This window comes from Pollachius pollachius (genome assembly GCF_949987615.1).
Source record: "Pollachius pollachius genome assembly, chromosome: 1".
NCBI lineage: Eukaryota > Metazoa > Chordata > Actinopteri > Gadiformes > Gadidae > Pollachius > Pollachius pollachius.
The window spans coordinates 39,565,985-39,591,209 of record NC_136934.1 but is presented as its reverse complement, the minus strand read 5'-3'; the positions used below and the strand labels follow the sequence as shown (position 1 = coordinate 39,591,209).

At 45.4% G+C, this 25,225-nt stretch overlaps 1 protein-coding gene across 2 annotated transcripts in view; it reads left to right on the top strand.

Annotated features, from left to right (window-relative positions):
- Positions 1-1,059: 1,059 nt before the first annotated feature.
- The window catches only part of zfpm2a (zinc finger protein, FOG family member 2a), a gene marked incomplete at both ends in the record, with an annotated part of 118,820 nt that continues 94,654 nt past the window's right edge, over positions 1,060-25,225 (top strand). For both annotated transcript variants that reach the window (XM_079733140.1, XM_079733139.1), the window contains one exon: positions 1,060-1,099. In XM_079733140.1, coding sequence (XP_079589266.1) covers positions 1,060-1,099 — 40 coding nt within the window. The remainder of the gene's footprint in view (positions 1,100-25,225) is intronic.

Below are 25,225 nucleotides of genomic sequence, written 5' to 3'. Positions count from 1 at the left end.
GTGTGTGTGTGTGTGTGTGTGTGTGTGTGTGTGTGTGTGTGTGTGTGTGTGTGTGTTGTTTTTCTGGTTGTGATGGTATAGCCAAGAAAACATAAAAACTTTGATAATAACAAAAGCAGAGAAAGTTTATTAATGATTAATAGTAAATACTTTTACAAATACGTTTAGTTTTTGTTGATATCTGTAAGCATACACTTGGGTGTTACATTGTGGTCAAATACATTGTTAAGGTTATATTAACAACAGGTAGGCCTTGCTAGGTTACATTTGCACTTTCAGTTGTAATAAAGATCTTTACAGAATTCAGAGGAACTGAATTTATTTAAAATGAAGAAGACAAAAATTGGGGAGTGTCCAATAATTTGTCTGCTCTCATCGAATCCAATTCCAGGTGATTTATTTATTTATTTAATTATATGTTTTTTTTGTTGTATTTAATGAACGAACGGCTACTGCATGCAGCCTGCGAAGACATACGATGTTAGAATAACGCACGTAAAATTACATGTGAAAATAAAACCCAATAATTAATAAATTACAGTAGTGGATCAAGACAAGTTCACGGGCTGTGGCTACGGTACCCGGGGAGGCACAATCCTTATCTTCAAACAAAAGCGCAAAACGCGTTTACCTCTTCAGTCAGTCCAGTGCGGATTCGCAGTGAAGTGAAGCCTCATCACGGAGAACCGAGAAAGAGCGAGAAGAGGGAGAGAGCAGAGAGACACAGAGAGACAGAGAGAGAGAGAGAGAGAGAGAGAGAGAGAGAGAGAGAGAGAGAGTGTGTGTGAGAGAGGGAGGGAGACGGTGTGTGTGTGTGCGCGCGCGCGCGTGTGTGTGTGTGTGTGAGAGAGAGAGCGCGAGCCAGTCAGAGACGTTAAAGATAAAGGAAAGAGACGGAGCGATAGACACCGTGCGTAAAGAGTCTCCAGTATTCGTTCCCCCCCTGTTTCTTTCTCAAACCCCAGCACAAACCTTTACCAGCGCTTGGATGAACAAAAACCTATCGATCTGTCAGTACTACTACACCTGGATTCACTGACCCACAGCTACACGGCAGGCATGTCCCGAAGGAAGCAGAGCAACCCGAGGCAGATTAAACGTGAGTTCTTGTGTTTTTGGGGGGATTGTCTCAGCTCTGAGTATCTCTCTGTCCAGGATCGACGTACACGGCGAAACAGTCATTCAAGTTGGACACCTTATACGGGAGGAAATGTTGAGCGTTGCGTGTCACGTGTTTAGCTGTGTGGAAGTGTTTGGGTTTGTCTTGGGAAAAGTAGACATGCTGGAAGTCAGCGGATGCTTTCCCAGACGGACGCGATAATGTCATGATGTTAGTCCGCAAAAACTTTGTTTGGGTTTTAAACTTGTTGAGAAACGCACGCATTTGTTGTTTGCGTGATGTGATGTCTTTATGGTATTCGTTTCATTTGTAAGCCATGCGCGCAACAATTTAGGCTAGATTTGCATTGAGCATGTTAAGCATGGTGTTTGGTCCCAAATTACTGCAGCCAAAATACAAAAATATAGGAATGATATATAATACATGCATTGTGGGATAGACTGTAATTATTGACATACGTATTTATTTTATGATACATATTTAATGTAACATAGGCTACCCATCTCTTGAACTCAGCCTATACACATCCAATGCATCATCCAGTGTATGGCTTCTTATACACTCACGCGAGAGGCACGTAAATAGTACACACACGTTTGGAACTTAATTAAAACAGGAAGGCGTTAATAATGATTGAGCCAATTAAATGTATCTTATTGCATCATATGTAAATACGCGTGAGTAAATATATAACATTGTAATTAAATGGTTTAATTTAATTTAACTATGCATGTTGGACGTGCACAAATTATTAACATTGCCATTTTTACATCGAGACAGTGTTTTCACAGTCGTGATACAAATGAACAAATATCATTGAAAATTTTCATTGACAATTCTTAATTGGATGATAACATTTGAGGATACTGCCTTTTTTAAATTTCAGAAGGTTTATTTTACATGCACACTTGAAATTTATATTAAGTGATTGGTTTATCATAATTTATTTAAGTTTTGAGTTATTTGTTTATGGAATACACACTGACACGTAAACACACAAACACACACGCACACACACACACACACACACACACACACACACACACACACAGAAAGACACACACACGTCACGTAAATATACTCATACATACATGCATACATTTTCTCTCTCATACACACACACAAAAACAGACAGACACACACACACACACACACACACACACACACACACACACACACATTAACAAACAAAAATACGTAATGTAGAGGGTTTGTTTGTACAATATATCCAGCTGCTGGTTTAAATGGACATGGCTGTAAGGAAATTCAAATGTGTGATGTTGGTATTGTGTGTGTGTGTGTGTGTGTGTGTGTGTGTGTGTGTGTGTGTGTGTGTGTGTACGTGCGTGTTTTTGTGCGTGTGTGTATTTACTGCAAAATTCATATTTTTGCTTCTAGTTCTCAGATTTTCTAAATTCCTTAAAAAAAATTAAAAAAACTTACAGTGATTTATAAAATAGAATGTTTATTAATGGTGAATAGAAAAAATGTGGCCATGAGACGAGGAATTCTAATCATCCACCAGTACATTTAGTTTCACACAGTTTGCAATTAAAAACACATTTGACATGCTACATACTTAGTATAGACCGATGTGACCGGGCTTCATCATTAATATCCTCATGATCATCACTATCCACATAATCTCTGCCCCGAACCATTTAGCAGCCTCCCGAAACATGTCACCAAACCAACAGCCTGAGCGTGTGTGTGTTAGGCTAGCGACGCTGTGACCTGCCGTTGTACAAATGAGTATGTCATGTGTAAGACCTTGTTAATATGGAGCCGGCGTGCCGGCCTAGGACTCAGGGCCCCTCGTTGGAAACACAAAGGTCACCAAAAGCCTGGATCCTCCACTCTCCTACGCCACGGGAACTCTGGGAAAAATAGGCAGGAGAGGAAAACACACATACAAACACACACACGCACACAGAAAAAGTGAGCACAGACAGTCGTTCTAAAGGACAAAAAGGTTGTTGGGCGCAGCCCCCCCCCCCCCTGCATACATTGGCCTGTTATCTAAAATTGTGATTTATGCAGTATTTTAATATTTTGCTTATTCTTTCCCCTTGGGTGCTCTCCGAGTGGTGATAAAAAGGCGATGCTGAAAGAGCACCATTAATTTGCTCCGATGACTGGGGCGATAAGGCCAGATAATGGGAAAGATAAGCGGAGAAGATATACCATCAGAAACCCGATTATTACCATTAAAATTCCAGCCAAGCAATCTGCAGCTGGCTGATAATTCCTTCTCCGTTTCCACCACTTTGGATGATAAGGCAAAAAATAGTCACTCAGTGCTCCTTGATTAGGCTGCCTGGATTTCCCGATAATACAGTGATAAATTATGTATTTCCCCCCTTGTTTTTTTTCTCACCCTCTGAAATGTAACATCTATTTCTTTTTTCTTTTCATATATTTTCTGGTCCCCTTTTTCTTCTGCCCCATCTCCCCTCCTCGCCTTTCCAAGAAAGTGGGGGGAGGAAAAAGCCTTTACACTTTTATTGTAATAAGGGTGTGATGGAAATGGGAGATAGTCGCGGAGGTGTTTTGTGTGGGAACACATATCAATGTTATCAGCTCATCTGACTGGGCCAGCTGCTGGCTGCTGTTGTTTTAAACCTTATCACCCTCTGCCAATATGCCAATAAATTGCCCAGATTGTTAGCCGTTCAAAGGCAGGTCAGAAGGAATTTTGAAGGCGGTGATGAAAATATCGCTGATGCTCATCCGATTGGGATTAGCTGCTGTTATGTGATGTGTGAATTCTGCCAAGCTCCCGCCATGCTCTCCTCTTCTGCCTCCCACAACCCCAGCCGACCTCCATCACACCCACCACCCTCCCATCTACCCCCCAACAACCCCTCCCTCACCTACGCCCGGTAATGCTGAGGGTGGTGTCCATTGCTCCATTCATACCGAGGTGGGTGGGGGGGGAGGGGGGTTTGGAGACCATTTTGATGCTTAATAGGAAGGAAAGATATGAGGAGGCCAGAATTGAAACCGGGTCGGTCGGGGTAATTTTTCTGTAAAATTGCCCCCCAAAGTTTCCCGGCGCCAAGGCGAATCTGGATGATCGAGGGAGTTGCGGCCTCGCCGATGTTTATGGTGGATGCTTTGGGGGCCGCCCCGGGCCCTCGGTTACAGACATCTCCTGTCAAATGTCCTTATTAAACTGACTTAGTGCTCTCTCCCTTTACTACGTGGACCATCAGAGGGCTCATGTTGTTCCCTCCTGCGCGATGTTGTCCAAGCAGACCGTTCCCCTGATAACTCCCTCAGGATAGAGTGCAGCTGCAGTAGATTGTGCCGTCCTTTAAGAGCGGCCTTTTTGTTTCGAGAAGGTCCACTGTTTTTACGACAGGACCTGCTCCACTCCTGAGATCCTGATCTCGTGTCCCTCGTCACGTTAAAGTGGTGGATATTTATTTTCATCAAAATCTATAATGCGTAGTTTAGTGGTGGTGAGGTACATTTTATGATGATTTCATAAAATGTTTGTATTTCTTTTTTTGGCGGATAAAAACAGGGTTTTAGTGCCACCCAAGTCCCAGGACTGACAAATATCACTGCGGTCATAATGCAGGCAGGTCAATATATTTACTTTCCCTGTTCGCTTTTCATTGATGCTCTACCGTTAATCTATCCAGCTCCTTAACATAAGGCCACTTTATGTAACGCAAGCCTGCCGTTTATCATATCAGGTGACATTTCTATCTTTAAGGGGGCATTTATCAGAGGCAGATTACAGTGTTGGGGATAAGAAGAGTGTTTACTGAATTGACTGCCAACATGCTGTTCATGTGTGTGTGAGTGTGTGTATGTTTTTTATGGCAGACTGTGTGCATGCAGGTCTCTATTTCCTGGCATGTGAATGTTTATGTGTATGTCTGTGATCACCTGTTTGTGTTCATGTGTATGAGTGTGAATGTGTGTTTGTGGTGTTTGTGTGTTTATGTGTGTGTGTGTGTGTGTGTGTGTGTGTGTGTGTGTGTTTGCTTTGCGCTATTGCTTGTATGTGAGGGAATGTGTGCATGCACATTCGCCGATGCATTCCATGCTACCTATGTTGAATTTGTTTTAACAAATTCACTTACAGTTAATATTTAAGTGATCAGAGCCTTTTCTTAAATATAGAGGGCCTACAATTAGTGTTCAGCCCTCCTTAGAATTCAGGTTTGGATGAAAAGAAGAAACCAAAAATATAAAGACAAATACAGAAAAATACCAACAAAAACTAAACAGACCCAATGTAAGTGTAGCCCTTGTGACGGAGTGTCGTCCACACTGGGTCCCTGGTGTTCCTGTGGTAGAATCCTGTCAGGGGAAGAATGAGCGTGGAGTGCCAACTTCCCATCAAACATCTGCTGCCTGCCAACAACAGCTTGCATGTGTTTTGTTGACTTGTCTGCTGTGGAGGCGCCCCTACTGCCTCTTCACTTACCACACAATGAAACAGCAACGGCTCCCGTGCAGATCCATGTCGACGACCGTGTCATTTGCTCCTTCGGTTTTCTTGTCTCCCATGCTAAATGCTAACTAGCAGTGGGATAGCGGCTAGTTATTTATTTTGTCTGTTGGTTTGTGTGATTTAAAAACGCAATGAATGGCAGCGGAATGGCTAATCCTATGTCATTCCGGCCCTGTTGTAGCAGCTAAAGGCCATGGGGGAATGAACTGCAGATTTGTCGCCCTGTTTGCTCTGTCGACAAAACACCGCTTTCCTCTGACGTGTCGGATGGACTGGGATTGGCGGTAGATGGACTGTCGGTGTCTAATCCTGCACTCTCTGTTGCTCTCTCTGTTGCTCTCTCTGTTTCTCTCTCTCTATCCCTCTCTCTTTCTCTTTCTCCTTCTCTCTCTCTCTCTCTCTCTCTCTCTCTCTCTCTCTCGTTCTCTCCCCCTCTCTATCTATCTTTGTCTCCCCTCTTTGTCTCTAGGTGTCTCCCTCCCTCTCCCTCTGCTTCTATATCTCTCTCGTCCCTTTAGCATGCGCTGGGCTGGAAAAGCAGGGTGAAATGTGGGCAGGGTTACTGGTTTCAAAAGGTGGAGGTCACTTCCTTGCGCTGTTTCCCCCTTTATCTTCCTCCTTCCTGAATTCCGCTGCCATTATTCCAGAAGCCGCTGTTAGACTTGCATGTCCATGGTGATAATAGTCCAGATTTGTCATTCTTCTGGGAATGGCTATGTGTGGCTATTTCATTTTATATTTTAACCACATTGCGATTTTGAATGTGTCCATTTTTGTATTTATTTATATATTCCGGTAGTTCTATATTCTTTACTTCTTTTTTTTGTGTGTTGAATTGTCATCATTTCTTACGTATTACATTCTGCATGTTAAGCATGCACCCTTGTGGTTTGTGCTTATTCAGATTTAATATCAACGATGTCCATGGAGCCCCCAGGTAACAATTGACTTTCAGGCCGCTCTGAGTTAATAGCCTTGTCTCTTGCTTGTAAGAATCAATATCAGTATTAATTAATCACCATTATCATGAGCAGAATCTGGTTCCATTTGTTGTTACATCAGCAAAATATCAATAGGGAAAGTGGACTCCCTGATCGTCATGGCAACTTCATCTCATAGGTCAAAGAGAGTTTATCTTATCTTGCTGCCAAGAGTGGCAAACTGCTTAGGAATCTAGTTTACACTCAAAGATCATCGATTTTAGCCTTTTTTCTGCCCACCCCCACCTTGTTGTCTCACGAGAGAGGAGACGAAAGGCGAGGGGCGGCATTCTAATCACAACAGAGATGTAAGATTTAAATATTGATGTCCAAAGGCCATTACAGAGAACAGGGCCTGGGGTTTCGCTCTTGTTCAAGTACGTCCTTTTAAGACCCAGACAAAGCTTTGATTATCAGAGAGGTGTCACCCTGCATGTCTGTATGTGGTGACAGCATGGCACATCAGGGAAGATCCGTTTCCTGCAGCCATAGAATGCTTACGGATCACAACATTCCACTTCCTGTCATTCCTACACCCTTCTGAGCGTATCCTGGCACCTCGTTGTGGAACGGCCCTCAAGACTGGCCTTGGTTGTTTACCATTCAGTCTCTACTCAGTACTACTTTCCGACGATTAAAGAATTGGATCAAGAACATGTATCCCTAATTTGTTTATAGAATATACCAAAGGGATGGGCATATGCAAAAAATATAAACAGGGTTAATTAAGTTTTTCTTGGCTTGATTGGCAAATGGGCTGAGAACAGCACAATGAAAACGTATATATAAAAAAAACAATGAATACGCTTTGTGCATTGATGTTGCGTGGGGTGACGGCAGCGTTTGGTTTGTCATGCGAAGCGACCGTCTGATATGTACTGCGTGGTGGTGTGGTGTATACTAGGCCCACTACTCTTCATCCTCAGAGCACATTGCAGCCGGCCTTTTTTTCCCTTCCTCTCTTTTTGCCTCAGGGACACAATTGCCTCATTTAACATTCTCTATTTGGCCCCTGCCAAGAGGGGAAATAGCCAGGGTGAGTAAGAGAGGCTGCCACACATCATGAATTCTTCTTTCATTTAACTTGCCTAGTCCCTTTTCACCTTGGCCATGCACGTGGATCCGGGATGAAGATATTGCTCAATTATGGGAATATCTTATGTGGCTCCCCAGGTCTACACGTGGTTATTTTGGAGACATATGAAGGTTTTGATGTATCATGGATATGGATATTGGGTTCATAACATTTGTGTGATGCGCTGACATTTGTGGAGCCAAGGAGAGAAACGTATATATATATGGGGCTTTGATTCCTGCCCCTCATTCGTATCCCCCTGCACCCCCCCACCCCCTACAAAAAAAATGGAATGAAATGTTTCAGGGAATAAATTATGTCAGCCTTTCATTGGAATACAACAGGAATATAAATAACTTTTATTTTTCACTTGAGATGACATTTAGTTTTACGACATTTTACATTTGAATTTGATTAGCTACACTTTCTATTAACAAATTTCCATGGATAAGGAGCGTAGTCTTAAGTGATGGCTCTGACTGAATCTTGGCTGCTGTGCTGGGAGAGGGGATGCTGAGAGGAGCTCTTTGTGCCATCGTATGACTCACGCGGACATTGTCAGAATATGTTGTGAACATAACATAACAAACACAAACCATACGTCTGATTCTCACCAAATGCTATTAAAATGAAAAAAAGGGATTCCTTGTCTCAGTAAAAACATTTGTCTGTACATTTATTTTTTTAAGAACGATAATTTTGAGAACAGGTTTTCCAGACCAAGACAGTAGTTGGCACAGTGGGAAGTGATGCTCTAATAGAACCTCAACATAAATATCTGGCTTGCCAGGAATAACTGAGGATGGTTTTGGGGGAAGGGCGGTTCAGCATGAGGCAGAACTTTGCATTAGGGGAGAAAATTCACCAGTCTCCATACTTAAGGGATAGGTGGCAACAGAGGATTAAGTAACAAGCCTTTCACTTCAATTTGTACATCAGCATTCCCCCTCTCCCGCTGCAGACGACCAGCAAACAACTTCACACTGCGCTAAGGGGTGGCTGGAAAATCACTAATGACAACACTTTGTAAATAGATCAACAATTTATGGCAAACATGCGGAAAATATAAAACAAACTTCACAACATGTTAATGCTGTAAAGAGGCTGTGTTTTGATTAGCACCGCCGCAAAGCCGCTAAAGCTGTTGACAGCGCAGCTTACACGTCACATGATCAGAGGCCAAAGCAGTGGCATGCACGTATATACCGTGCGTGATTAGCTGCGCCGCGCGGACGCTTAGCAACGCCACGCCGTGCGGTATCTCGAGTCGAGTCAAGCTAGCCGGTTTTGATTGATTTGTTTTAAAAATAGATGCTGCGGCGCAGGTCAGAGGAAAGTGTGTCTGACACTTGACAGCGAAGACCGCGGTGACAGGTCGCAAAGTGCAAAGTCTCCTGTTCCAGATTATCTCTGGCGCCGAGCTTTGGGAAGCCACACTGAGTAAACACCCTGAGAGAAATGCATCCACGCTTATTCTGCAATCAGCCAATTTTCCAACTGTGTATTTTCAGAGAGGGCTTATCTAGTAATTACAAAAAAAAGATGGTTGACTGTGAGCGAGTGCGGTGTCCAACCAGATCGCAGATGTTGGCCTAAAATATCAGATCCCATTTTTTTATCTAAGGTTTCGGCCACTCAGGCCTCCCTGAACACCAAAGATAAGTTCCTGAAGCCGCATCCTTACTGGAGCAGCGACTGCAGAATTAAGAATCACGTTGTATCAATCGAAAAAAGAAAGAAACTCTATTGATTGTGTCTTGTGTTAAAGCCCACCATTTGTATTCGTCGCTCGAAGTTAAAGCACTGATGACTTTTCCCTGCTGGTTTGCACCCATCTTTGTGTCGGATGCGCTCGTGGCTCTGTGGCGACGAAGAAGAAGGGGGAAAAAAAACACATTTGACCATAATAATCAAGTTTTTATAAGCTTCAGAACCGGGATAACAACTGGGTCAGTTGATAAGCTGGAGCAAAAGGGATGTGGCGAGGCTCCTCTGATAAAAGCAGGGGACAGAAAATCTGATTGATTGATTGATGTCTGTTGGCTTTGCCACCATCACAAGTCCGTTGACAGTTTGGGATCAGATGATTTCACTCTTAAGATTGGGCCTGGAGGGGAAGCTAGGCAAATATGAAGGACACAAAGGTCAACGGATTCGCTCCTCTCCGTATCTATCTCTCCCCCTGCAATAGCTCGCTTTGACAAACTGTAATGTGTTGCTAAGCTTTGTGGCAGCAGGACACATGGTCGTAGTTTGTACAGTAATATCCTATTGCAGTAATCTCACCAGAAATGATTGAAAGTGCTGGAGGAATCTGGTAATAGCGGCACTCTCGACATCATCAGCTGCCCAGGCCCAGGAAGATGGCTCCTCACCCGTTTGAGTGGATTTTCTTTTCCACCCTCTGGAGCGTTGAATAAGTTAAACAACAGCGTCAACTCAAAGTGGATCTGTTATTGTAAGAAGGATCTGATAAGGTCGTACCATATTATGAGTTTGTGAAGCAAAGAGGCCAATGGGACTTGTTTGAAATGCGATCTACAGTGACTGTCTCTCTCTCACTCTCTTTCTCTCTCTCTCTCTCTCTCTCTCTCTCTCTCTCTCTCTCTCTCTCTCTGTGGTTTCTGAGAAAGATTAACATGGAACACTGACAAGGCATGATTGGATGCATATCGTAAATAAACAGAAAATATCTTTGAATATAGTGTTTCACTCCCAGCCTCCATATAAAACCCTGTGAGAAGACATTAAATGGAAAGTTTAATCTTGTGTTGATGTTTAGATTGTGCATCACTAAGATACAAATGACAAGAGCTTGGCAGGGCACTCCGTTTTCTTGGTCTTTTTCTAAAAGTCTGCCACACACGTCACTGTGAGTCGCACTAGAATAATCTCTAATCAAAACAAACTATAGGGGGATGGACAGGCCTTCTATATTTTTTACATAGTCTGAACAAGCCTCAATGATGCTATTGTACCCATGTCTATTTCTTTTTTATTATACTTTAGTTTTTTTTTACATGCAACTGGATATGAAATTCATAAATGTGAGCCTTAAATCTTCCCACAAAAGGCCTTCCTCAAACTGAGTGGCCCACCACTAATAGACATGTCCATTTGTGATATCTGAGGGTGGGTGGCTGGGTGGGTGAGGGGTGTGTGTGTGTGTGTGTGTGTGTGTGTGTGTGTGTGTCTGTGTGTGTGTGTGTGTGTGTGTGTGTGTGTGTGTGTTGGAGTGGGGGGGGGGGGGGGGGGGGGGACAGCTTTCAAGATCAAGCTCCCACTTCTGATGATGAAGTGGTTATGCAAATGCATGTCAAACTCTTCTACTGTGAATCACTTGTTTTAATCAAGTTTCAGTTGAAAGAAATGTACCCTCCATTCACATCCACTAGCCAAACAATTAAAAAAGGGGATAATCCGAAGACAATTCCATTCAAAATGGAAACCGGACATCGTTGAAGGGGGGGAAGCGACAGCGGCGACAACAACTCTTTGTTTGTTTGAAGTGGTTGATATGACAACCTTCTTGTCAAAGACTCTGGGTGAATAAAAGAGGATTTGTAATTACCATAATTATCTCTTATATGTTTTCACCTAATGATGTCCATTGAATGCCTGAGGCTTCATTTAGACACTGCCTCAGCGTAGGTTGGCATGGGCCTCCGTGATACAGCACACTAGACATTATACGGCGTGGAAGTAATGAACTTCTTTCATCGTAGATGTTTATCTAGCTGCGCTTCTTGGCGGAAAAGCCAATATACTTTGGCTTTTTGTTAGAGTTGGATTAGAACAATTCTCATAGTTCTCGCTTATCTTTCAAATGTGCTCTACATGTGATATCAACCCAATTGGCTTCATGTCTAAACAGGATGGCTCTCAGGACCACTGTTCGTTTCATGTACAACATCTCATTCTGTGGCTTAGTCTGGTTATCCTTATCGTTACATAATGGACTGCCCCCACTTTGATTCTTCTTTGTGGTCATTTATTTAAATTCCCCCATGTTTATATACTTCCCTCCCTCTCCTTTCAGTCACAATGATTGCCTTTCATGGGCTCAAAGACTTCATCTTCGAGACTTTTGGTAACTTTACAGATATCAATTCACAAGGGGGAAAGACGGAAAATCAAACATACATAGACACACACTGCCTTTCTGCTTCAGTTTATTTTGTTATGATCATGGAGCAGAAGACAGGGTGACACTGTGTGTCCATCTCTGTCTCAAGCCCACAAACATGCCAGCATCAAAGCGACTGATAGAGCACTCGGAGGGTCCGCAACTCAGCAGGTACGTGAACAGGACTTGTGCGATGCGTGCGTGCTGCTTCCCGCAAACCTCAGTCCTCAGTCCAAGGCCGTTCTGCGGCTCCCGCTGAACCTGTCTTTGCTTTGCTTCAATCTTTGTCCGTCCACTGTCAGCCTATCAGCAGTGTCTGTGAAGCCCTGTGGAACAAGACACCGTTTATGACTTCAGACTTGAGGGAGGAGATGGAGGTCTGACCGATGGTCTGATGGTGGTTTTGGTGGTGGGGGAGGCAGGGGGAGATAGAGAGAGAGAGACGGAGGATTCGCTCCAGGCCTTCCCCTCCGTGAGTGGATTAGCGGCGGGCCTGCTTTAGCACACTCCACCGCGGTGTGAAATCGGCCCTGCTCCGGCGCCTGGCGATGGGCCTGTCTCTCTCTCTCTCTCTCTCTCTCTCTCTCTCTCTCTCTCTCTTTCTCCCTCATTCTCACCCCCAAACACACCTCCCTTTCCTCCTCACCTCCATGCAAAGCTTCTCCCAGCCATCTGTTAAATGTGAAAACTCTGTGTCTAAGTTGAGCAGAGATTCCATCCCCACTGTCGGGCCGGGGCCAGGAAGCAAATAAGCAGGCTGGGGCGGGGGAGGGAGGGGGTAGTGGTGGTGGTGGGTAAGGCAGGGGCTTGCGGGGGGGAATGGGGGTGTTCGGCTCACTGATGTCGTGCCGCATGTGCAGGAACCCTGCCTGTTTCCCCGGGCGAGTTGGAGGAGGGTCCGGTCCAAGGCCTGGGTGGGGGCCGAGAGATCCTGGGTTCCAAATCCCTCCTCTGCGCTGTGTGTGTATGTGTGTGTGTGTGTGTGTGTGTGTGTGTGTGTCTGCATGCGTGTGCGAGCGTGCATGTGTGTGTTGTGCGAGTGTGCATGTGTGCATGTGTGTGTCTGTGTGTGCATGCATGCATGTGTGTGTATGTGTGTGCATATGTGCTTCTGTGTGTGTGTGTGTGTGTGTGTGTGTGTGCGTGTTCGTGTGCGTGTGCGTGTGCGTGCGTGCGTGTGCGTGTGTGTGTGTGTGTGTGGAAGCGAGGCAGTGGGCACAGCTCCCTAGAGCCTCTGCCCAGTCCTTTGAAGATAAGATGGTGAGACAGAGTCCCTTTCGGTACGTCCCTAACGGACGGCCTTTGTGTGTGACACACGTGCCTCTCCCTGCCTGCCTCTCTGCCTGTTTCAGGGCCTGGAGCTGAAACACCTATGGTCTGTATTCAGATCAATGCTCAGTGTGACGTCGCGTCAAATTAGATTAGAACTGGCTTTTCAAATCCAGTTTTTGGGCGAGGATGGGTTTTATTTCTGTATTATTATTGTGTTTGTAGGCCTCAGTGGTAAATAGGATATGTTAATTGTTGTTAATTATTCTGTATAAATAGTCGACATTTTCGGATTGGATTTTTTTATTTATTTATTTATCCTCTGTGGGTTTATATTTCCGCGTCTGCCCTCGTCCAATGGCGTTTTTTTTGTCAACATTTTTAATCCTTCGATCCACCCTTTTATTCTTCCCCTACAATTTATTCAACCACATTGTGTGACACTAGTTCCTCTCATGCAATTCATGAGGATGACCGTCGTAATCAGCCTTTTAAATTACCCTCTCAATATTCCCATAATTTTATGTCGTTTTTTATATTATTTCCTCGATCCTGTAGCTTTGGGGTTCAGATCTGTGCATAATGCTGCGTGATTGCGTGGTATTACGCTGGTTTTGGAAAATCCACGTCTGGCTCCAACTGCGCATCATCTTTCCATAGACAATGTGGATCTCTGTGTCTCTCTCCCAGCTCATCAGGGATGGGGCGTTGATTGCTTTTTGATACCCCTCCAATGTGGACAGGGTCCTGCATACATCAGCTAATTAGAATGTACTTACTGCCGTGTCTGTGTGTGTATGTGTGTTTGTGCGTGTTTGTGTTTTTATGTGTGTGTGTGTGTGTGTGTGTGTGTGTGTGTGTGTGTGTGTGTGTGTGTGTGCGTGTGTGTGTGTGTGCGCGTGTGTGTGTGTGCGCGTGTGTGTGCATGTGTTTCTGTATGTGTATGTGTCCGTGGATGTATATGTGTGTATGTGGGCATACATGCGCTTCTCATCAGATCCTGAGAACCACTGTGAACCACAGCCATTAGAAGCTTTTATCAAGCTCCTTTCTAAAAGAGGTGATTTCAGATCAAGAGGGGGCATTGTGATGTTCTAGAAAGTTAAGAAAAATCAGACGTGTCCTGTCAAAGGGGTGCATTTATCACTATGGAAAAAAACTCTACAAGCAATATAAAATAACGTTAAATTTCATAGCACAACTTTGCAACCTCCCCCCCACACCCACACACCCACACAACCACACACACACTCACCCACACACACAAACCCACACACACACACAACCCCACACACTCACCATTAAACGGAGAACATTGTATAGGAGGAGAGGGGGAAAACATAATGAATGATGGCCTTTCCGCTTGACATACATGAAGGATAAAATCACTTTTGTTTTTATAGAGAAAGCCACCGCCATCGCACCATTCAGCCCTCACTTAGTTCTGCCAGACATCTGTATCCACTACAAAAAGCCCTGGGATTCTCACTGGGTAATGGTGGCCTGCATCACGAGCAGCCCTGAATTGATGGCAGCGCGGCGCGAAAGGAAAGTTAGCTAATTAGTCTGTGCAAATGAGTGAGCGGTATCATTCTGTGCACCTTGATGCTATTACTGTTGTTGCCAGGGAAGGACTTGGTGGTGCTGTTGGTGGGGGGGGGGGGGGGGGGGTTGGGGGCATCTTGGTTTCCCACAGTTATGTTCAAAGGCAAACAACGACACTTATATAGGCGTGCTCTTTCTTTCTTTCCCTCCCTTTTCCCTCAAAACACCCTCACCCACACACGTGCACACATACACACCCAACCGGCGTGCGTGCACACGCACACACACATACACTAATGGACAAACACACACACACAGTCATGCATACACTTTCGGCGCACACACATACGGACATGCACATCCACAAACAAACAGGTACATACAAACACACACGCCCATGCACTCTCACACACTCCAACACACACGCACACATGTTTCCACATGATCATAGTAAAGCTGTGATCTGTGGAGGCCGCTGGGGCGTCTATATATTTCATGAAGGCAGCCTATTACACCCCAGCGTCAGCCACGGTGGTGCTCCAGCGTTGAGAATAAAGTGCAGCGCAGCTCTCTGGAACGGAAATCCTGCTGCTGTTTCCTCAGGTAATCTGGACTGGGATCTTAATTCCAATATCGTGGTTTTTCTCCTTTTCTTTTTTCGAAGTATAAGCCAGATCCTAGCAAGAAACACTCTGCACTGTATTTCCACGGTCATACTTTATTGAATATCATTTCAGATAAGAGGTATAATCCGCCGGGGAAGTGATGTATATTGACCAGCTGGATGATAGTGTACAGTGCTTGTCTCCCTCATCTCAGTGCTGGGGAATAACGATTTGTGTCATCTGCTCAATCAAGTGGTATGTACCACTGGATACTTGGCTGTCATTCTCCATGCTCTATAAGTCAAGTGTGAATAATCACAATGTCCCTTGATTGGCTGTGTGGCTGAGGTTTTATTCAAACTGACCAAAAGGAGCTAGGGACAGAGAGATAATCAAAAGTTCTGCAAGTGAATAATAGTGCATATTAACGCATAGATCAAATATTGTCGTCAGTGAATCAGTTTCCCAACCATTCTGCTTAGTTTAGATCAATTTAATAATTTCCACCCGTCGCCTAATAGGTCAGAACCCAGTGTCTATCTCACCAAAATAACTCGGTTCAGGACTACCCCTATCTCTGATGTCAATCCGCGTCGCCTCCCCTCCATTCCAGAACACAACTTGGCCGAGATCGAGTGGTCGAAGCTAGGTCACCTCGGTCATTACACGCTCACATCTTCAAGTGACTTCCCCCCCCTCAGACACACACACACCCCATCAGCTGGCTCAGAACCCCCCGTAACCCCCCCCCCCCCCCCAACCAGTGATCCAAAAGGTTCATTTCATTGGGACTTCTTTTATCTTGACGGGCCAGACCCATGACCCCCCCCCCGAGCCCTGATAGCCATATAGGACAGCAAGGAGATAGTGTGTAGAGACCTTGTGGATTAGAAAGAAGAAGGGGGGGGGAGGGGAGGAAAAGGACCAACTTTACTTCAGGTGAAGTTCACGCACACCCTCGCACAAACACACCACGTTTCCATGCGCGTGTTAGTGTTGTGGCTCTAGATGTGTTTAAAGTTATGCATGTGTACATATCTGCTGCCAGTAAAGTGTTTGATGAATAGTTCTGAGTCTTGCCGTTGTGCATCCCTGTTCAAAGGCAATGGGAGCAGTGTAAATTTAACTTCAAAATAGAGTTGGCAGACATGGCACGGAGGCAGCGCTGAAATGTTTCAGGGATTGTAAATGCATAAGTATTTAGAGGATATGGAAATTGCATTAAAACAAAGCGCAGAACCTGCAGTAGACCGAACCTATCTAAATTTGAGACATAAGAAAGAGAAGAACTAGGCTGTGTTTACTTTCCTTTGCACACCACGAGATATAAATGAATGGTTTTGGTTCATTCTATTAGGAAAGACATTAAAAGAATACCCCAAGAGTTGCTCAGACCCTTTTACTTTTAATGTTAGGCGTAATGTTGCTTCTTTACCTCCTTGGAAGTCCTAACCATCCCACTGTTTTCTGAATTTTTATCCGATGTCAACAATATTTGCTGTTCAGCGGTTTAACTCCAACCTCCTTTCCGTATCCAGCCACATATAGGGAGACAATTACAGTGTCCCTTTATCGTTTCGTTGTGGCAAAAGCTCACGTTGGTCTTTGGCGAGTTCCGTCTACCCGCAAGTCTCTAAGTCGTCAACGTGGCCTCCTGGGATGAGAGTGTTGGGTCTCACAGGATGTGGAGGAAGCAGGGTCGTGACGCGGGCCGTCAGGGAAGTTGAACTCGGTCTTGGATACAAACGTTGCTGACAGAGAGAAAGCCATTAGGGAACAGATGCCCTCAGCTCAGAGCTTCTGGGGTGTGATCTTAACATCACCACCACAACCAGGCCTGTCTCCCCTTTCTCAACATCTCAGACTTGAGTCATCATGTAACTAAAGGATGGGAGGGGGGCAAGTAGGGCAGGCTTGTATTAAGCCAGAAACGGCCGCAGAATCTGAGACGAGAGGACGAGTGATGTGGCTAGAAATGTAGGATCAAGATAAGGATGGTCAAGTGGTTGCCTAACCGTTTGTATACGCCAGACTACTGTCTTCCTTTCCTCCATCATTTTGTTATTCCTGTCATCTTTCATTGTGATATCCTTCTCACCAAACTCTCTGCAAGTGATGAAACAGTGAAGCCCGAAATTCCTTCCTTGAATTTGTTTCATTCTGTTGCTCACCAAACAACCAGATCCACGGTTCCCTACTTGAGCAAGCACGTCTCCTATGGATTTGAAGCATAGGCTATTTCTAAGGCATTATCCGGTGGAGTTGTATGAAAGAGTGGTCTTTTTCTTGTCGCGGGGATGTGTGTGTGTATGTGTGTGTGTGTGTGTGTGTGTGTGTGTGTGTGTGTGTGTGTGTGTGTGTGTGTGTCTGTGTGTGGGGGTGTGTGATGGTTGGAGAGAGGGGGGAGGCTGCTTATACCTGAACGTTATCAGCGCCAGATGCAGGTTGACTCAAGACTTTCAATTGAAGGTAAAGGCGGAAAGGAGGGGAAATTAATGAGAGTCATAAAGCCGGCAGGATAAATAATTAGCCAGCTGGTCCTTAGATCCGTAGCTTCGTTAGCACACGATAATGCGTTCTCTTCTCGAACACGTTTCTTCGTTTTCATCTACTCCGAACATTGTACGCATTTTTGGATCTGCGGTTAACGACCGCTGCGTGTTATGACAGCGCGCGCAACGTTGGCTGTGAGCTTGCAAGCTCCTCTCCCAGGCCGGTCTGCATCTGTCACGGGTATCCAAGTGACAGGTTTCCCCTGTTCCTCTGCCGATAATTGGACAGACCGCTGCCTCGACAGAATGCGCCGCAGCACGGACCGACAGAAGGCCCAGGCGGCAATTGGCTTGTACCACCGTTCTTCACCATCCTCGTCTTTTCCATAAATCAATTGGAATGAGAGACTGTCCCACGCGAAGGCTACGCGTCCTTATATGTGTAGAATAATGGACTAACACAGAGTACATAGAGAGACTTGAATAGGCGCTTGCTTACGTGCTTCTCTCTGGACGCTGATGAGGGACAGTTGCTTGTAATGAGAGCACGGGCACCACGGAGACACCAAGTCGCCACGGGAGCTCGCCGCACCCCAGCGTCTTACCGCGCCCCTCGACGCCGGACACGCGACGTCAAAGACGTTTGCATCTCCGCCCGACGCCTCTCGCCGTGGCGAGGATCAAAGCTAATTTCCGTCGCATCAGAGAACACTCGTGCCAGTGTACACCGTGTTCATCCGCAGCGTTTATAGTGTTTATCTAGCAAGGAGCCCGCTCTGCGCTCATTGTTGTCACGGCGTATGGAGCAACGCCACGTCGCATTGTTCCAACACTCCACCGGTAAATGTAGAAAGAAAGGAAGGAGGAGAGGAAGAGGGAGAAAAATGAAAAGAGCTGAGCAATCACGGGGAGACTTAGGTTACTCTCCAGTCTTTGATTGGTATTCATGTGCCTGCGCGCGGTAATCTTCTGCTCTAATCTTATTCACAGATAGAAATAAACAAGTAATGGTCCAAATGAGTGAGCATCCAGAGGATTATGGTAATTTAAGAAGTGTAGAGAAGTAGAGGTGTTGGTAAAATAACTTGACTTTCTTTTTTTAATAAGGTAGTTACTTACTTAAAAAGATCCAGTTTGCACTACATGAACCCGGACTGCTGCGGAAGGAATTTAATTGGAAAACATGCATGTTATTTTCTGAGGACTGCTATGTGTTAACACTGAAGTAGGTAATAATTGTTTGTTTGGATTATAGCTTTTTTTATCGTGTAATGTTTAAAGATGACTTACAGAAATCTGGTTCATTTTATTAAGTGAATATGTAGAATGCCTTAGTAGTAGGTGGTGCAGTTACACACAAATATGATTCCCTTGGGGATACATGCTCTCCATTCACTTGTTACTTTCTTAATAACATCCTCAAACACAGAAAAAAACACCGTCCAAATTACCCTGCACATACTGCCAGGTGATTTTACTACATGTATTTTTATTTTATTTTTTTTCCTAATCCTTTACAACTTGACATTTGGAAAGTCAGAAATCAATTACGTCCAAGACCCCAAATGAAAGGCGGGAAAAAGCCGGTATATCACTTTAAAGTCCGCCTCGTTCGCCTTTGACACGGCACATTACAAAGGGAAAGGGAAATCACACTGCATACCTGATCCGTGAAAAAAAAGAAAAAAAGAAAAGCAAAAAAAATCTTTTGAAATGGGTTGCTGGGTGGAATCCAGTCTGGCACAAGTCGTGGCATTGATGGCACAGCCCCTGGGCACATGGATACTTGGCCTGGACAAGACCGGTGCTGGGCCCATATCAGTGGGTACTGGCCTCGTCCTCTGGGAGCTCCTAAGCCATGCTGTCTGAAGAAGAACTGATGGGCTTGGCAGCACATATGGGCACGCTACGGGTTTTATTTCAGTCGAAACAGCCCCCGATGTTATCGCCCCTCAGCCACCTACACAGCGGCACCTGCAGCATCGGCAGGGCCTGCTTAAAATGACTTGACTTCACACAAATTCCTCACACGAATCCGCTTTAAAGTTTCCTTTTGCATGCTCTCCCTCGCCATCGCAAACTTAAAATCCCTCTCTCTCTTCCACTGTTTCTCTACGTATGTGTCATTTTTATATCTTCAGTAACGTTGGTGGTAGCTGATAGTAACATTTGCATTGGCCTTTGCCTCTAACAACATCGTCTTGTATGTCGATGTGTGGACGCCTCTTATTATTCATGCATTTATTTATTTATTCATTCATTGATATATTTCAACGTGGTCCAACTTTGAAGATAAGTTTTCAAAGGGTGCAACCGCTGCGGCCACTTGGCAGAAGATGAGACGCCTCTCTGTGGAGGAAGGCTGAGGCCAAGAGAACAGGGTTAGAGTGGGGGCTAGCTGGACTGGACCGGTCCCAGTTAAGTAGGTCCTTATTTAAAACAGGTCCTGTCCAGAGGTGGACTGGGAGCCACGTCCTGCTGAACTCAAGCTTTGAGCTGGAGCATATCTTTTGTCTTTCATTATCTTTATTTCCTTATTATTTTAAATGGCCTGCGTCTCTTTCTGTGTGCTTGTGTGTGTGTGTGTGTGTGTGTGTGTGTGTGTGTGTGTGTGTGTGTGTGTGTGTGCACACGGGGGCACGCACGTGTGTGTTTTCTTCTCCAGAAGCTTTTTTGATATCCATTTAGATTGGACCTTCATTAAAAAGCCTCAGACAATGGAGTGACTTCTAATTAAGAAGCACAGCATCTGGCCCCTGGCATCCTATCCCGTTGTTCCATCTAGTTTGCTGGGGAGAATTCATTTGTTTCTTAATTAAGAAAAACACCAATAGCGTGAAAAATCTGCTTATGTTACCTGAATCCTAATGAGTCAGACAGTGAGGGGAACGGGAAAACACATTCCAGTAGCCCTAGAAATGAACCCTTCGCTGATAAAAATGAGGCAACTAGCCTTGCATAAATCGAGGCAAGAGTGAAAGTGTACCATCATTATGGCTAAGACAATATGCAAACTATCTTCAAAGAAATCAAATTGCCAGAATGTTTTCATTTGCATGTATTAACCATTAACATAATGAGCAGAAGTGACATTGCACCCGGATTGTGTGTCTGCTCGGATTGATAACTCCGGCGCATCTGCAAATAGTCTCCTCAACAAAATTATGCTCGCCGTCAAACCAGCGTTGAAATGTGGGAGAGCGGGAGAGAGAGCGAGGGCGAATTAGAGAGGTGGAGGAAGAGAGGACAAGAGAGAGAGAGAGAGAGAGAGAGAGAGAGAGACATGGAGAAGAGAGAGTCTTTGGTTGCTCCGTTTTGGTGCAAACCTGCTGCAGTGTTGAATCGCAGCCATCATGCTCTGACAGCTATCCTTAAACAGGAAGGGGCCGGGAGTCATTGTCTCTGAGGCTCTGCGGAAAGCTGGCCGGGTGGGGGAGGTGTGTGTATGTGTGTGTTTGTGTGTCTGTGTGTGTATGTGTTTGTGTGTGTTTTTGTGGTGGGGGGCTGGGGTCCCGTGTGGCTGGTTTCTGCAGCTGGCCCTGTAGTGGGCACACTTCACACATCTCAACCCTTCCCCCACACAAAACTAGAACACGCAGGCACATAACAAACACACACACGGCGATGCACAATCACACATACGCACACGTACATGCACACACACACACACGCACACACACGCACACACACACACAAACACACACACACACACACACACACTCAAGCATGCCCACATAGGCACACATGCCCAATACACAGACACACACACATACACAAACACACACACACACACACACACACACACACACACACACACACACACATACAGACTGATTCACTGTAATTTATATGCATAAACGCACAAACACACACACACACACACACACACACACACATACACACACACATTTAGTCCAATGCAGGCACAACCATGTTCATGCATTTATGCTGCACCCCCCTCCACAAACAAAAGCACACACACACACACACACACACACACACACACACACACACACACACACACACACACACACACACACACGCACGCTTCAAAAACGCTCATATGCACACAAACAAGAACAGGCACACACACAAACATACACACACATACACATGCACACAAACACATCTCAGAGCTTCCAGGACACCAAAGGCTCACTTATCTGCTCTGTAAAGACTCAGCGTTGCCCACATTGGTGACGGGCACCCGGCCAAATCCTCTGTCTTTTTTTCCCCCCATACTGCAGGCGTCATGCAAAACACTGAACTGTCTTCAATATTCCAAATAATTTTTCAACATGCTATTTCCCAGGATCAGCCTCTTAGGTCAAATTATTCAATTAAGTGTCTGTTTATTACTGATACCAAAGCAGTGTGGCGCTCTCCACTTATCACCTTTTCTGCAGATTGGTGTTCCCGCAGAATACCACCATAAAGATTGCCTTGGCTGTAATTAAAATGGCACGGAGACAAATTCGGCGCCAGGCTAAGACATGTGGAAAATGATGGAGGTGGGGGGGAGGGGGGGGGGGGGGATTGCAGGGGCCACATTCTGTCATCCAATGCACAAAAAGAGAAAGCGTTAGAGCATTAAGCAAAAAAAAAATCGTTTTTATATATTGTACGACACAAAAGAGCAGTTGCAGAAAATGAAATCAAATTACCGGGGGGGGAAAGTTAACTGGGTGCTGGGTGGGGTTGTGGTTGTGCAGGTGTGTTTGCGTGCCAGAAGAAACGGGTCAGGGAATCAGGGTTCTGTTCTTCGAGGGCGTAAACAATGCAAGGTTTGTGCCTGTGTGTGTACGTGTGGGTTTGCGTTTGTGGTTGTATGTTTGTGCATGCATTGGTCTGCATAGGTGTGTGTGTGTGTGTATGTGTGTGTATGTTTGCGTGTGCATACACGTGTATAGGTGTGTGTGTGTGTGTGTGTGTTTTTACGGCAGGGATGGCTACGACCGCTGGGCGAGAGTCTTCGGCGAGAGCCAGTGTCTCTCCTTCTCTCTCCGTGTGTTTGATGAGCTATTGGCAGACTGTGGGGACACGTGTTCCCAGCCTCGTGGCAAACATACCTTCCCAGCAGCAGCAGCAGCAGCCCTGCGACTTCTCTGGGGAAAGATACGCCTGAAATCAAAGTGCCAATAAGCTGACAGTATTAAGCCCAAAAAAAAAGGGAAAACGCAAAGCGAGATGAGGGTGGAATCAAGGGAGAAAAGAGAGAAAGACCTGAGCGACGACTTCGGGTTTTTTCTGACAGGATCTTCACGAAGGCCCGCTGACAGAAATTTGCATTGTTATCACAGATAACCGCCGATGTTTCTACCCGGTTGTACATATTCCTGTGAAATATGTAAAATGTAAACCGAGCCTCTAACGTCCCCCCCCCCCCCCCTTAATGACGCGAATCTTGCTTTTCTTACCCCCGAATCGGGTCTTAGCGGGCTTCTGAGTGCGGGATGTCTGATATCTGAATATTAAAAGGGAGTTTCAAGCTCATCTGCAAATGTGATTTGCACGTATCACACTTGTGCAGTCGTCAAGCTGCTTCATCGCCAGCTTCTGAGCAAAGACGGCTTGGGAGGAGGAGGGGAGAAGAGAGGAGAGAAGGGGGGGTGGAAGAAAAGGAAAGATGCACATATGGGTTCGCTATTGATGTATTCCATTTCTGACCTAATTTAAATCCCTGCCAACAAGCTCATATGCATACTGTACATTTGCTAAATTACAGAGTGTAAACCTTGCCTCCCGCACAAAGACAGGTGTAAACATCAGTGTTGTCATAATGCACCACCGGTAAATATGATAATCGTAGCATGCAGCAATAGAGCACAAAATAATTTGGACATCATTTTGATGCTTCCAGGGGCCCAGGGGAATGCCCTCCAGAATGAAGGTGGCCCATTGACATGCTGTACACGCCAAGATATAATTACGGCTGCCTGTCTTTGTTCCTCCCCAGCTTGCTCTCAGAGCACTAGTAATTTGCTTGTGATATTTTGGTATTCTTTACAATTGGGTTATTCTCGGTGGATTTGAGTATTACGTGGCTGTGAATGGAGACAGGGGGAGAAGCTGCTCTATTACAGGATTCCAAGTTCAGCAAGTGGGACGTTAGGAAAAAGAAACACATTTCCCCATTTTTCACATTGATTATCCCACCCTAAAAATACGCTACCCGCCCGACAAACGCTTCCCGTCACGTGTACACCGATAATCACGATCCACGATGACATGGTGGGTTTTATGCTATGCACGCGAGCCTCCACAGCTCCATCGCCGGTCAACCTTCCCCATAATAATAATAATAATGTAATAATAAGGAGGAAAACAGCAGGATATCCTGACGAGTGTGCCGAGCGCCGGGGTTGTTGTCATGATAATCCCCTCATTTGTAATGTCGGGATCAGCAGGGTTACGGGCTCTCCACTTGCCTGCCATGTCAAGACTTGGGACTAGCGAGGTGGATTGTCATTTCTGAGGCAACATTTTGACAGCGCCTTCACTTGAGTCATATGCTTCAGCTCAAAGGTCAGAGGGCTGCCACTTCCATTTACTGTGTGTGAACACTCCAATCCCTGAGGAGCACAGCCCTGCATCGCTCGCCGCTGATTTGGCCTCTCTCTATATCTCGCTCTACCTCTGTCTCTCGGTCCCTCTTTCTCTCTTTTCGCTCTCCCCTGTCTATCATCCAGGACTCTGTTTCCCTTCCCTGTGCGGCCATCTTACAATTTAAATCACTTGTTTCAGGAGATAGATGTCAAGGCCAGTCCCACAAAAAAAGGATCTTTACGGCGGGTGTAAAGCGCCCAAATTGAAGGGTAATTGCAGCCTATAAACCTTTATAATAGAGTGAAATGGGAACGGCAACTTAGTTCACCTCAATTCACCGCAATACCCCACGATGTTCCCCACTTGTCATCATTCCAATTACGCTACTGCTAAAATGCCACCACCACTCTCTCTCTCTCTCTCTCTCTCTCTCTCTCTCTCTCTCTCTCTCTCTCTCTCTTCCACAATTCCTTCATATTATGGAAAAATAAGTTTTGATAAACAAAAATAAATACATAAAATAGTGTGGTGATCTCCATTTTCCCGGATGCCACCCCAGCACTTGCTGGCGTTTCGGCGAGGAAGGTTACGGCAGTGATGCAAAATAAGACCGTTGTCAGTAACACAAAAATAAACATGGCCGCTCATCCATTGTTACCTTCTCTTCTCACCCGGCCCTCCTATAGGAAGTGATTGAGTGACGTTGGGGTTTTTGTTATTCTTCCTCGGAGGGAACGCGGCGTGGCCCATGTAGGAGGCCCCCCGAGGGTGTTATGGTGCTGGTGTAAATCTCCCCTCACATAGTCCCACCCCCTCAGGCCAGCGAGAGGAACATCATTAGTCTGAGCAGATGGGGCTGTTGGGGGGGCGAAGGCTGCAGGTCTGTGTTGCTGTGTGGAGTTCTTCTACTGTCAGATGACTGGCGGATTCTTGCACAATACGCTGCGAGTGGAGAGAGGAGACAGCTGAGTGATGAAATCCACACGAAATCTGCAT